Raw genomic sequence first — 13,451 nt, 5'->3', positions numbered from 1 at the left:
GTCAACCACATACATAGTACCCTCGGCGTGCGTTCTCATAGTCTACCAAGAGACGAGCCAAGTGTTGAGCAGGAAGGAGTGAAGGGGAGCCGAGCTGCGGTCTGGGGGGCTACGGAAGGGGGACTGGAGTGCGCACGCGCTTTGGACCCCCCCTCCCTCCCCCGCTCCGCCCTCTCTCCTGCCTCTTCCCCTCCGCATTTACTTGTCTGCTGGTGTCTTGGGAACATCACCTGTGCTGTTGTAGGGCCTCCCTTTTGTGGAAGAATGGAGAAAAAAGCGGATACAAGTGCGCACACATTAGCGGGCGACTGCGGGTGCGCCGGGCGCACGAACGTGTGCAACAGCGCCCAGGTAAACACGCCGTTCTGTGACACGCATTGCTGTAAGGCAGTTTGCAGAGAATATTTTGTCATGTCTCGAAACAAGGCCAAATAGGAAAAAAGTCAGCTGAACATCTGATCACGGGGCTTATTGAATTCGCTTGAACGTCAGCATTACTTGCACCCCCCTGCCTTCTGGGGGCGCTTCGTAGGAAGGGCCTTCTGGTGCTCGTTTTCACCTGCACAGACGTGCACCCACCCACCGGCACACGTCCGTTCTTCCTCTAACATGAAAATCCAGGGGCGGTGATTGTGCGCCTCTTCTTGATTTTTTCCTTCGCTTGGATCATTCTCTTATCTTTACCCACTTCCTCTCTCCCCAAAAGGGTGCGTGCTCTCTCTCTTTTCGTTTAGTTTCCCAGGTATCAAGAGTTGTGGACGCAGTGGTTAAAGTCCACCAAGGCGTTGTGCTGGCTGACGCAAAGGCGCGGTCTACGAAGTTGATCGATGCGCTTTGATTGTACTCTCGCATTCGCCACGCGCCAATAATAAACAGCTTCAGTTTATCTAAACATTTACCACGTATTTTTGTTTTTGCTTTTCCCCTTGTGGTTTCGATGGGGGAGTTTACGGTGGCGGAGCGGGAGACGTTCTTCCAGGCATCTGTGCAGGATGGCGTGCCGTACCGGTGGTCCGCACTTGACACCTCCCTAGACGTCAGCGGCTCTCTTAGGTTGTCACACATCGTGTACCTACCTCCGCCCTCGTTGGCGGCTCTGAAAGCGTTCGAGGAGTCGCACGGCGTCTCACCTGCTTCGACTGTGCATTCCGTTCGTGCAATTGTGCGTACGTTGACTGCGAACAAAAGAGTGGAGGAGTATGTGGTGGCGTGTTTTCCGCTAGATGTGGAGCGGCTGTCCAACGCCCGAACATTTACGGCTCTACCAGTGGAAGCCGACCAACGCGAGTCCGCCGCTACGGCTGTCGGGCACTCCCCAAAGTATACCCTCGCCCCCCTTTTGCCACGCCGGCACGACGCGTCGGAACGACTCTCAGACACGTTTCTACTGCCATGTTCGACAGACATCGCTACGCAGTTGAACATTCGCCTGGGCCTGGATGGGTTTACAGAGCTGCGGGTAGAGGGGCCGGGAACGGTGGTCTTCACTGGGGAGCAGAACCTCACGATGGTTAGCCCCCAGACACACGAGTTCGAATTCTCCTAAGAAGAGCTACCGTCCGTTTTCGTTTTTTTTTCTGCTGCAATGGGCGGCTGTGGGGCCATCCGACAGTGAGCTCCGTTTTCCCAGCTCTAACTTTGCAAAAAGAAGTAACCGTCAGAGGACCACAGATGATGGTGGTGGTGGTTCCTTCTCACTGCATCCTCGGATAAGTGTTTAAGAACACAACTCTTGTGACATAACAGCAAAAAAGCGGACGGCAGCCGCGGCTGCAGCGCAGGCTTCACAAATATGTTCGCTTCCCTTCCCCTCTCCCAGCACCAAGGCGACATGCGAACGGGCAACGGATATCCACGGAGCTCGAGAGGAGGGGGGGGGAACACACACACACACACAGATCAGATCACACACAAATCACACCGATGCCAGTGACCCATTGTATACGTGCTCTGGTCAGGGCTGCCCCGCTTTTACACAGCTGCCATTGGGTTTCAAAGCGCGCTTAATGCCATCTACACAGGGTTGTTCTAGTGATGACCACTCGGCTCGTGAGTGGACCCCCCTCCCCCTCCGTCAAAGCTCATTGCTGCGGCGAGCACAGCGTGTGCAGAGGGCGGTGGGACTGTCGGCGAAGTGGTACTTCCACCGCCTTTATTTGATGTGGTTCCCGTATACGTGTTCAACTGCGTCGCCCGCCAAGGCGGCGTGTGGTGTGTGGTGGGTGGTGTCTTGGCGAGTAACACGCCTCACGTTGTTTTGAGGACTCCTTTTTCAACAAGTGCCACCATGTTCCATCTGTTTCGCTCCCTTCGCTTACACGCTTGATTTTCTCCCCTACATGTCGTCTAAACGTTGCGCACAGACAGGCAGCCATGCATGCGTGTCGGCCACCGTAACCCCCCCCCCTACAGCAAACCGCTTCTACGCGCGGACCTACTCCTTATCCTTGACATTGTCTCTCCCCCTTCCCCCCTTCATGTTCCACCATCCCCTCTACCGACAACGAATCGATTCTGCTCATTTTTACCGCCGCCTTTTTCGGTCGTCGCACGTCTTCCCTTTCTCCAAAGTAGCGCGCTCTTGCCCTTCCCCCCCCCCCTGCACGATAGGTTCCCCCTTTTTCACGCTGAAAATTGTCCTCATGCAGAACCTCGTGCAGGAGAAGAAGGGCGAGTTGGCGATCCGCTAGGTGGATGTGTACGACGAGCTCGGCCCGAAGGGACTGCCGTGTGAAAATCCACAGTGTGGGCATCTGCGGCAGCGACGTGCACTACTACGAGCACGGCCACATCGGCCCCTTCGTCGTGGAGAGGCCGATGATTCTTGGCCACGAGGCGTCCGGTACGATTGTGGCGGTGGGCGCTGAGGTGAAGAACCTGAAGGCAGGCGACCGCGTCGCGCTGGAGCCGGGGATCCCGCGGTGGGATTCTGCGCAGACGCTGGGCGGGCTTTAAAGTCTGGATCCTGAGCTGACGTTCTTCGCGACGCCGCCTGTGCACGGATGCATGTCGACGACGATCATCCACCCCGCCGTGCTGTGCTTCAAGCTGCCAGCCAACGTGAGCTATGAGGAGCGCGCGATGTGCGAGTCGATCGCTGTTGCCATGCACTCCGCAACGAAGGTTGGCATAAAGCCTGGCGACGTGGGCCCGGTGATTGGGTGCAGCACGATCGGGATCGTGACGGGGCTGTCTGCGCTTGCGGGCGGGTGCTCAGAGGTGATTGTCTGCGGCTCATGCGAGGAGCGGCTGCGGATCGCGCGCCGCTACTCCGGTCTGCGGACTCTGATCACAGCGAAAGAGGGAGAGCTGCAGCGTACCGTTGCGGAGGTGACGGATGGCAACGGCTGCGACGTTGTTTTCGAGTGCAGCGGCGCGGCATCGGCGTCCCATCTGATCTACGAATACTCCGCGCCTGGTGCGACGTGTGTGCTTGTAAGGATGCCGGTGGTGCCGGTGCCGGTGGACATTGTGTTGTTACAGGCGGAGGAGATCACGTTCCAGACGATGCTCCGCTACCGGAACGTGTACCTGCGCATCATCCGCCTTCTGAGCACCGGTAGGATGGACGTGAAGCCGCTGATGAGCGCCAAATTCGCATTCCAGAGCAGCGTAAAGGCGTACGAGCGCGCGATGAACCGTGGCCCCAAAGACGTGATAATCAGGTAGGTGGAGCAAGTCTAGGGCGGTGGAGAGGGGGTAGGTGGGCAGAATTTCTCTGTAATGCGACAAGAGTTGCACTGGTTGTCATTGTGGTACCAGATGGCGTAGCGTCTAGCGAACAATCATCACCAGACAGACGAGCATGACGATCTCCCTTCGCTGTTTTCTTTTATTTTTTTTTGTCTTCCCCGCTCCTTTTCTGCTTCATCGTTTTGCACATGTTTTCGGTTTCTGTTTTGCTGTTGCTTACTCGATTTGTTCTCCCTTAGCGACTCCGCTTTGCTGATGCAAGTCTGGCGAAAGGATGTGTAAAAGAGGTGTGTGTGTGTGTGTGTATGTGTGCACGCCTTTGTGTAGACAACAACACTGCCGGTACGGTGCTCTGAGTCTGTGTGTTTCTTCTGCTCTTTGTGTTGCCTCGTTTCCTCCTCCTCACGCGCTTTGCGTCTGTGTGTGGAGGAGTTCCGGGTTTTTTTTTATCGTTGGCAGTGTGTACATATCGATGTAGATGTTTCCCTTCCCCATTTTCATGCTGCGGCACTTCTACTGATGGCGCTGTTCGTTGTTTCAGCAAGCAGCCGTCGGCCTAAATGTTATTCACTAGGAAAGGGGGGTGGGGTGTCTGTGCAGGAGTGTCAGTCAGTCGTCTTTCTCGGAACGCCATGCGGCTCGGTGCTGTGGGGTAAGACAGCCATATTTTCTCGACCGCGAAGCGATGTGACGTCGTTAGCTGTGATACCTTCGTCCTCCTCCTCCTCCGGTCAACTCCTCTTTGCTCACCCCTAATGGGTTAGGGGGGTGTGCGCAAGGGTGTTCCTTAGCTGCAGATCTGTATGCGCCGACTTGTATACCTTGTCCCACGCGTGGATGTCTGCATGCACACGTGTACGCAATTTGAGAGGTGTGCACCACCCCCTTTTCTATCTTCCACATGCCCTTCTTCTTCCTCCCCCAAATTTTGTTCAAGGACATTAAACAAGCTGAGAGCCGAACAGTATTCCTTGAGAGTGTCATTAGTGTCTTCTCGCTTGTGTTCTCTCCTCCTGGACTCTCCCCTCCTCCACCCATCCCTGTCGCACCTGCGTTCGAAGGTGAGGGAGCGCGGGGAAGCGATCCCCCTTCCTTCCTTGAGACTCCCAGTGTTCATGGACGGCTCTGGTGGCACTCAGCGCCGCCGAGGCTAATCACCATGAGCGCTGTACATACGGACTGCGGCGCGACGTGGGGTGAGAGTGTGGCCCCGCCTCGCGCGATGACTCACCCTAACGATGAACCGCTGGTGATATCGTTGCTGCGTTCGCTCTCTGCGGTGTGTAGCGGCTTGCCTACCTTACTGACGTCCCCATCAACTGTCCTATTCACTACAAGTGAACCATGGAGGAGTGGGGACGTGCTTTCTCATCACTCATCTGACTCATATCCACTGTACTGCTCTCTTGTGCTGCTCTTGTGCCGCTGGGTGGCGGAGCGTGTGGCAATTCCAGCAGACAGCGAGCTATCTGCCGTTCTGCGGCAAACGCCCAGTGTTCGGCTCGTGCGCGGCTCATGCGACTCACGGCTACCGGTGAACAGCAGACTCGATTGCGATGAAGACGACGAAAGGGGATGTGGCCTTTACTGCAGCACAGCGGCGCTTGCGGATTGCCGTGTTTCTACATTGCTTCCTGCACCTCCCTCACAGCTCATAAATGCTGCTATAGCAGCCGTCATGGAAACGCATCGTGACACCTCCAGCGGTGAAGATGGGAGAGAGGCCTGCATTGATGTCGTGCTCTCGCATCTCTGCGCTGTTACAAGCCCCCCAGCGGCCGATGGAGGTGCATCCGATCACCCCATGCACTGCGCCATAGTCGCGTTGCGCGACGCATGGTGCCACGTCAAAGATCGCTTTGCTCTCAAGCCCAGTTCCCCTGTCCAGATCACTGAAGGCGACATCAGCGCACTACTTTACATGTACGCCGAGTCGAGCGTCGAACTGGCATCGAGTACACTTTTGCAGACTCTAACGGCAGCGGCCGTGCCTGTGGGTGGTGCACCTGAGGCAGAAATGGCAGCGATTGTGGCATCTCTCGGCGCGGTGCACGAGATAATCGTTGCTCAGCAAGCGGCCAACGCTTCCGCCTTGCACATTGCCCCCGAACCCGCTCTCGAGCTCATCATTGATCGTATCGGTGCTCTCGTGGTCGCATTGCTCGGCGCATCGCCATCGCCTTCGTCGCGTGCGCAGTTTTATCTGCACTCTAGTGTGACTCTCAGCATTGATCCATCCCACAGCGTCGCCGGGTGTGGCCTGGTAGCTATCCATGCAGTGAGAGAGGGAGAGCTCCTCACACGCGAGGCAGCATTGGCCATCATGGCCGGGGCAGAGGTGGAAAGGTTTCATGAAAGTGGTTCGGGCTTGACAAGCACTGCCGCCTCTACTGCAGGGCCGTTTAGCGACACCACACCATTTTGGAAGGAGAGTGCGCGGCGTTGCCCGGGCGACGACGACGATCCCCATGTGGTCGGGGACGCCACAGCCGCGCTGAGCGCTTGGGCCCGCCAGCGGGAGGAATCAGCGCAATTTGTTGCGGAGAATGGCGAACGCAGCGCAGCACTGCGCCTTCTCAGTTTGCTGGCTCATTTCCCTGATCTCCTGGTCAGGGGCTGGAAACAATGGGCTGTGCGTGTGATGCACGATGCCTGCGCCCTGCAGCTCTCTGGGTGCGGCTCCCAGGTGCCGACCGGTGAGGCCCAACGGCTACAGGAGGCTGCGGCACCCAAGGATGTCCCTCGGGAGGACGTATCATTTACCCCTGATCTCCATTTACGCAGGCGGGCGAGCTGGCCCGAAGGCACGATGCACGCGTTTCTCCTACCCGCGCCTCAACTGCTGCTTGACCTACGAGGAGTCGATGAGTTCCGCATTGAGCCGCCGTCGCAATCGTATCGGTACACACAGGGGGACGGGCGCGTCCGCAGTGCCAAGGCAGAACTCGAAAGAACTGCGGACGAAACTGACGTCGCTGCACGCGTTTCCGCGGGTGCGAACCATGCGCCTGTCAAAGCGCTTTTCCCCTTCTTGCGTCACCTCAACCACGCGTGCATCCCTAACGCGATCCTCGTACTGGACAAGACACCCGGTTATCTCCATGGCAGCGACGGTGGTGGCGGCGTCGTGGCGTCCTTAGTTGCGCTTCGGACCATAGAGAGAGGCGAGGAAATCACAGTATCCTACGTTCCTGCGACTACAGCCTTGACGGTGTCGCAGATGGAGCTGTCGGAGGCACTTGGGTTTCGGTGTCGCTGTCACTTGTGCACTCAAAGGGCTGCATTGCTGCGTGGGCATGTGTGCCCGGCGTGCCAGCAGCTCGTCTATGAGCCAGGCAGCCAGGTGGAGTCTGGGTCCGCCACCGGTTTTCGCACAACCGGTGATGAGCCGGAAGAGGCCACAGTGTTCCGGCACTTGGAGCGTTGCCCACAGCGACGAAGGACCTTTGAGATGGACGACGTCACTGAAGATAGACAATCCGTTGTAATTCAGTTGCAGCGCGAGCTGGATGATATAACAGAGCAGTTGGCAGTGCGCGGGACCGAAGGCGACGACCAAGAAAACGCACAGGATCCCGCTGTGGCAGTGGTGCGGCGCCTTTTGGATCTTGACGCATGCGTCGCCCGAACACTTTTGCCTACGCACTTTCTACGACTGCGGCTACGCTTGGAGGTGTTCGCCTACTCGACAGTGGCGAGAGGACTGGGCTCTACTGTCAGCGCCGAACTCATTCATCTCTGCGCAAGCACACTGCAGGAGCTGGAGATGTTCATGCCTGCCAACCACCCCCTCTTGACTGGGTTGCGCATGTACTTGGTTTTTAGCCGTGGTCGGCACCTGCAAGCGGTAAACGCTGCCGATCATTTGGCACGCGGTGCGCGTCACGAGGATTGCTGCGGTGCAGTTCGGGAGCAGGCCGCACTGATGCAACTGCCTTTCGTTGTGGATCCGCTAGTGCGCCGCTGCGTTGCGCGCTGCTTCCAGGAGCACTACGTGCAGCTTCTGGCGTGGAGACCAGCGTGGCTGTCGCGCGCGGGTGCGGTCGGTATTCTGGGTTCTTTCTTGGCACGATACTCAGTGGAGTTGGAAGCGTGTGGAGTAACCACATCAGATCACATGGAACTGCTGTCGTGTATGGAAGATGGAACCGAGTATGCGTAGTACAAGCACCCTGCGAGGGACTGATGTGCTGAAGAACGTCAACTAGTCATAGACACACACACGCACGCACACACACGCACACAGGATCCTGCGCGAGTGCTTCCCTTTCTCCTCGACATTCACGGGAAAGGGCACACAAAACGAAGGCGGACAAAAGGTCGATCATCCAAAGTTGGCGCAACTGCACAGTATGTTTTCTGATTTGACTGTTTCTGCTATCTCGTGTAATGTATATAGCTGAGAACGGGAGTGGAGGAAGGTAACCCCCCCCAACACACACACACACACACACACACACACACGTTCACTCACACACATGTAAACCCAACATATTTGCATATGGTGGTTGCGTTGTTATTTATCGGCTGATCATCCCTGTTGTAGCACACGATTCCACCTATGTTTGGTCTCCTAGTCTGTTCCCCCCTCCCTCCCCCTTCTCCTCCGGTGCGCCGCTCAGGCGAGTCGCGTCGCGGTCACACTCGACCCTGAACTCTCCCTCTTCTCCCCCACTTCGCATGTGTGCCATTTTCGTCTTTTCTCACGCTATTAGCCAATCCGTGTCGTATTGCTGCCTACCTGTGTTGATGTGGAAAGACAGCTCCGACACGTCTCTGCCGCGACAGCTTCTTCCACTCTGTGTGCCATAACATCAAACAAGATAAAAGTAAAATAGAAATAACACAACCGAGCGAGGGAAGTCACCCGGGGAGGACAAGAGCGACTTTGGCGACTTCCTCTCTTCATGCCTCACTGCATTTTCACAGCACGGTCAACTCCCCCTCCCCCCCTCCCTCTCTCTTTCGCCTTCTGTGAACCCTCCCCCCTACTTTACTCACAAACATGGAGGCGTTGCATTACGAGCTGTGGGATCGCTGCTCGCGCTTTGTTGCCTCTGTCTGCGCTGGACGCGATGCTTCGCATGGCCTTGGCCACATGCGCAAGGTGACGGAGCAGGCAATCCTGCTGTACCTCATGGACGCTGCCACAGCTGCGGCATCTGGGGAGAAGGCTGGAATGCTCTACCGGATTATACTTGTGGGAATGCTGCACGACGTGGCCGATCACAAGTACGACGTTACCGGTACCCTTTTGGACAGAGTGGAGTCTTTTGTGGCCGCCGAGGCGGAGGCGCTGGTGGCACATGTGGCAAATACGGACCCGAACTTATTCTTCGTTCCTCTACCGAGCGCCGACGCCAGCGGGGAGGGAGGTGTTGTCCAGCAGGTGTCGAGGCTCTTGCTCACTTCACTGGATGCCATCTCGTATTCGAAGGAGGTGAAACGGGGCATGCGGTGGTTTGTGACGGCGCTCAATGAAGGAGAGGCGGCACTAGAAAAAAACAGCAGTTGGGTGGCAGTTCGAGATTACGTAAGCGATTCAGACAAGCTCGAGGCCATCGGCGAGGAAGGACTGTTGCGCTGCTACGAGTACACGTGCGTACGATATCGCACTGCAGCGCGGGCACACTTGGCCTCAAAAGGTCCACAACTCCCCGCTGAGGTCACTGCGTCGAAAGCTGCCTCGGTCGAACGACACCTTGAGGCAGTGTTGCTTCGCGATGTTTTGGAACATTTTCACAGTAAGCTGGTGCGCTTGTTGCCACTCTTCATCGTAACAGCCTCCGGAAAGTATTTGGGTGTCTCGCGTGCTGCTGAGATGGCTGCTCTTTTGGAGGAGTGGCAGCGCCAAGGTCCGCCTCCGGTCACTTTGTACTGGCGCAACGCTGTGGCCGAGTATGCAATGGCGTGATGTGGGGGGGGGTTCGGCGGTGGGAGGGAGGGAGGGAGGGAGGCTACGGAGGCATCCTGGGATGCCAGTGCGCGCATACACCTCAGTCGTGTCTTTGTCCATCACGACGTGGGCCGTTGACGTGACCGTCGACGGGTAGTAGAGGGAAAAAAAAACACATCAGCATTCGGAATGAGTAGCGGCGCGTACCGCTTCTTTTTTTTTTTCGTTTTACGCTGTTGGGTCTGAGTTCGTGGACTGTAGTAACCTCACGGCTGCTCCCAAGACATGACTGCATTCCTACATGCGGGCGGGGAGGGGGTGGGGTGGGGACAAACAGACACACCACCAAAAAAAAAACCGAAATACTTTGAAAAGCTCTCGCCAGCCTGCGCTCTGCCCATCTCTCCTCGCACCTTCTCAACGGCCGCTCTCTGTTTCTCACTTGTGTGTGCGCAAAATGGTTGCACTCCACCCAACCCCATTTCCACAGCGCTGCACTTCTACACTACTCTGTCCGTTAAGCCGGCCGCTTTCCTGCACATCAGGGAGACATGGATGCAGCTGCTCTGTTCCACGAGCGGCGAGCGGATGTCGCCGCCTTTTCGGCCCTGGTGTTTCGTCCGCCCACCGAGGTGATCTGCAAGCCGCGTAACCCGTCGGCCCCGGTTTCATTGGCGCAACCAGAGACTGTGAACCGGCAGGACGCTAGCGCTTTTCTTTTGACACGCGGGGCCACGGGGACGCCGTCTTACCGCCGCCCAGCCTCCGCGAACGTACCGGTATCACGCGTCTTGCAGGAGGTGAAAGCACGGGCGGCAAAAGAGCTACAGATTGCACACAGGGCGAGGAAGACCACGCAAGGCAATGCCTACAATCTATCTGGTGACCCTCCATACCTACCTCCAGCTGGTAGCCGTAGCGGTGCCTCGCTGCAAGCCATGGGCTTCTCCACGCAGGAGATTCGCGACCGCACCTATCTCTGGATGTCGGAGACAGGGCTGAAGCTCACCTCTGCCGACGATATCTCGCGGCGCGCGATCAACGAAAGCACGACCCTCACTACCCATCAGCAGGCTAAGCTGCGGCGACTGCGCATCAAGCGAACACATCAGCGCCTCTTGTCGGAGGCGCAGTGGGCTCTTTGGCTACGTCGCCGGCGTCGGCTATGGTACCGCCGGCGGCCAGTGGCACGACGAAGGCACTTCACTCGGCAACTCGCGCTTCAGTACGGCCGGCCAGTTGGGATCTGCCAGTGCTGCAGGCGTAAAAAACACACACCGAGGACCTCGACATCCGCACGCAAAACACACTCGATTCCAATCAAGGCCATGCACCAGATGGTCACGCAGTGGCTTCCGTCGCACTCACGGCTGGTGAAGCGTTTTCACTATCGCGTTGTTTCTCTTGCTGTGCAACCTGCCGTCACACATGTGTCGTTGGCACCTGGCGCGGGATCAACACCTCTGCGACGTGGCGGCGGCGTGCCGCTTTGCTCTGCGACGCCTTGCGAAAGCCGACGCGCAAAGCATCTGCGCCTCTGTGCATCGCCTGTGGCTCTAATCGCAATACCGTGTGAGCCGGCGCGAAAGGACCACCGTTTTTTGCAGCGCTGGGCGACCGCGCTCGCAGTGCACCAACGTCGTCAGCTTTTTTGCAGCCCCACAATACGGAATGGCCAGTCGGATCACTTGCACAGATCTCCGTCTGCGTCCGTCTCAACGCCGACCATGCTGGCAGATCTTTCACACCAATGCGTGTACGAGCTGATTCCGCGAAGGGAGTGGCCAGTTGCCCGCACGGTATCCACTGCGCCTAATTCGCCGGGTGATCCCACGTCTGTCGCCTCCTCTGTGATTGCGGCCTTCCTTGAGGCGCTGGGACTGCGTCCGAACGTGGAGGATGTGAGAACGGTCCCTTCTGGAGTTGCGTTTCGACTCTCGCCGATGGTGCGCCATACGCGTACACGGCGAACCCCAGCCATTGTCGTGCATGGGCACATGTGGGGTGCTGGTGCAGCGTTTCTAGGCGATGCGGCGTTGGAGACAGCCGACTTGCGTTGCGTCTCTCTCAGCACTCTTTCTCGCCACACGCGTGTGGTGCCGGTTGTGCTGGTTGCCTCGCTTGGCTCCAGCGCCTCGGACGCTCCCGTCGATGTTTTTTTGTTTAGTCCATGTCCAGTGCACTTCACCCGCCGCGCTACGGGGGAGTTTCAAATTCGTCTTGTTTCGTTGTGGAACCCGTGCTCGCTGATCTCAACGTACGCTTCTGTCTTTGAGTACTGGCGGTACAACTCCTGTGTGCACTCCTCGGAGGCTGAGGCTGAGATGTTATCAACAGTCAAGCGTGCTTTCCAGAGATGCGCGCGCGTCTACCGGCGGCTGCAGCTGCGCCCACCTCGCTCCAGCGGTAGCTTGCGCGTGCGCGGAAGAAAGCTATCCAAGACCCTCTCTCAAAAGGGCGCCCCAGGCGGCAGTGCGGAGACCGCAAGGGCGATAACGGCTGTGCCTCGCGTTCGTCACCGGGATCCATCATTGACGCGGAGGCTGACACGTCTTTCGCTGATTGCCTATCCAAGTTTGCCCTCGCCATTTCTACTCGATTCGCACTCCAGGAGGTCTGAGGAGGGCTCCTCAGCTCCGTACGCGTGGTGCCTTGCGCTACTCTACCGAAGTTCTTCAAGGAGGAGGCGTGCCTCGTGCACCGAAATGAGTAACAGCCCAGCCGCGAAAGCGCCATCACAAGTTGCGCCGCCGGTCGTGCCCATCCCATCGGTTCGACGGACGCGTCTTCTCTCGAGACAGGCGCGTCGAGCTTTTTTCCAGCTGGCTCGGCGCTTCTTTGGGTTTCTCGTCATGGCCCCGCCCCCGAATGCAGCAGCATGTGGTGGCGCTTCCACGCGTGGCCAGTGCCGTGTGCTTGGGTTTCAGGATCGCGTAACCCTCCTTCATCTGATTGGCCGTCCTGCCTACCCTCTCGACTACGGCCTGTCTCGTCCATCAGAAGCGTCACGGCAGCGGCAGCGGCAGCGGAGCCGACCTACACCAAACAAAACTCGGGTGTCGAAGCAAGGCGCAAGGCGCGGACGCACGCCCACGGACGAAATATGTGCTACAACGGCGCCGACAAGTGCCCCGCTCCCCTCGTCTTTGCACGTTCTGGAGTACTATGGGAATTTGACCAACGCGGCTTGTCGTGTTTTTGTTCGGGCAGCGGACACTGACCGAAAACTCCCCACTCTACACAGTAGCGTGGGGACGATCCTACTGAGATGCCACTGGCGGAAGCGACGAGAGGACAGCGTGTCGCGCACACCGTGTGTGGTGCGTATCGGTGTTGTGTCGTCATCGGCCTTCTTTGCTCAGCGGTTTGGATGCAAAGTGGCTCCGGTATGGTGCTGCTTTCCACCGACGACAGGCGCGGCGCACGGCAGCTCGGCTTCCAACACGCTCGGCAGCATTGATGAGAATGCATTGGCGGCGCCTGCAACCCACTGGACTGCGGTATCGTTGGCTAGCGACACCACTTTTCATCGCGGACTCGCCTACCTGCTTGCCCCTCCAGAGGTGGCAGATGATCTTCTACGCCGCAGCACATTGCTCCAAAGAGACGAGCCGTCACGAAAACGGATCCACAGTCGCCGTCAGCGCGCGTTTGACCTCGAGGAAAGGCGTGCCGTTCGGGAGCTCCATACCTTACTCTACGATCCCTTGTCGTGCTCGCCAGTCCACCTTATACAGTGGTACGCGTGACACACAGTGCGTAGTCGTGCTGACGTTCTCGGAGGTGGGGGGGGGTATAGAAGAGGAGTGGCTCCTACGTACCTGCGGACATGGGCGCATTGGCCTCTGCGCCTCCATTTACG

General features: G+C 57.8%; 6 protein-coding genes across 6 annotated transcripts; all 6 read left to right on the top strand.

The window, feature by feature from the left end:
• Positions 1-937: 937 nt before the first annotated feature.
• On the top strand, positions 938-1,546 carry JKF63_02065 (uncharacterized protein; the record flags this gene model as incomplete). The annotated part of the gene is made up of 1 exon (XM_067898108.1): positions 938-1,546. One exon carries the CDS (start codon positions 938-940, stop codon positions 1,544-1,546), a length of 609 nt encoding a protein of 202 aa, XP_067754265.1.
• A 1,148-nt stretch (positions 1,547-2,694) lies between these two features.
• On the top strand, positions 2,695-2,955 carry JKF63_02064 (uncharacterized protein; the record flags this gene model as incomplete). The annotated part of the gene is made up of 1 exon (XM_067898107.1): positions 2,695-2,955. One exon carries the CDS (start codon positions 2,695-2,697, stop codon positions 2,953-2,955), a length of 261 nt encoding a protein of 86 aa, XP_067754264.1.
• A 51-nt stretch (positions 2,956-3,006) lies between these two features.
• On the top strand, positions 3,007-3,669 carry JKF63_02063 (uncharacterized protein; the record flags this gene model as incomplete). Its single annotated transcript, XM_067898106.1, has 1 exon — positions 3,007-3,669. The coding sequence occupies one exon, from the start codon at positions 3,007-3,009 to the stop codon at positions 3,667-3,669; it is 663 nt and encodes a 220-aa protein (XP_067754263.1).
• A 1,183-nt stretch (positions 3,670-4,852) lies between these two features.
• On the top strand, positions 4,853-7,855 carry JKF63_02062 (uncharacterized protein; the record flags this gene model as incomplete). The annotated part of the gene is made up of 1 exon (XM_067898105.1): positions 4,853-7,855. The coding sequence occupies one exon, from the start codon at positions 4,853-4,855 to the stop codon at positions 7,853-7,855; it is 3,003 nt and encodes a 1,000-aa protein (XP_067754262.1).
• Positions 7,856-8,698: 843 nt separating this feature from the next.
• Positions 8,699-9,607, top strand: JKF63_02061 (uncharacterized protein; the record flags this gene model as incomplete). The annotated part of the gene is made up of 1 exon (XM_067898104.1): positions 8,699-9,607. One exon carries the CDS (start codon positions 8,699-8,701, stop codon positions 9,605-9,607), a length of 909 nt encoding a protein of 302 aa, XP_067754261.1.
• Positions 9,608-10,140: 533 nt separating this feature from the next.
• JKF63_02060 (uncharacterized protein) lies at positions 10,141-13,338 on the top strand (the record flags this gene model as incomplete). The annotated part of the gene is made up of 1 exon (XM_067898103.1): positions 10,141-13,338. One exon carries the CDS (start codon positions 10,141-10,143, stop codon positions 13,336-13,338), a length of 3,198 nt encoding a protein of 1,065 aa, XP_067754260.1.
• Positions 13,339-13,451: the final 113 nt, after the last annotated feature.

Source organism: Porcisia hertigi, chromosome 33 (genome assembly GCF_017918235.1).
Source record: "Porcisia hertigi strain C119 chromosome 33, whole genome shotgun sequence".
NCBI classification, from domain to species: domain Eukaryota; phylum Euglenozoa; class Kinetoplastea; order Trypanosomatida; family Trypanosomatidae; genus Porcisia; species Porcisia hertigi.
The sequence above is the reverse complement of the archived record's forward strand: the minus strand, read 5'-3'. Positions and strand labels throughout refer to the sequence as shown.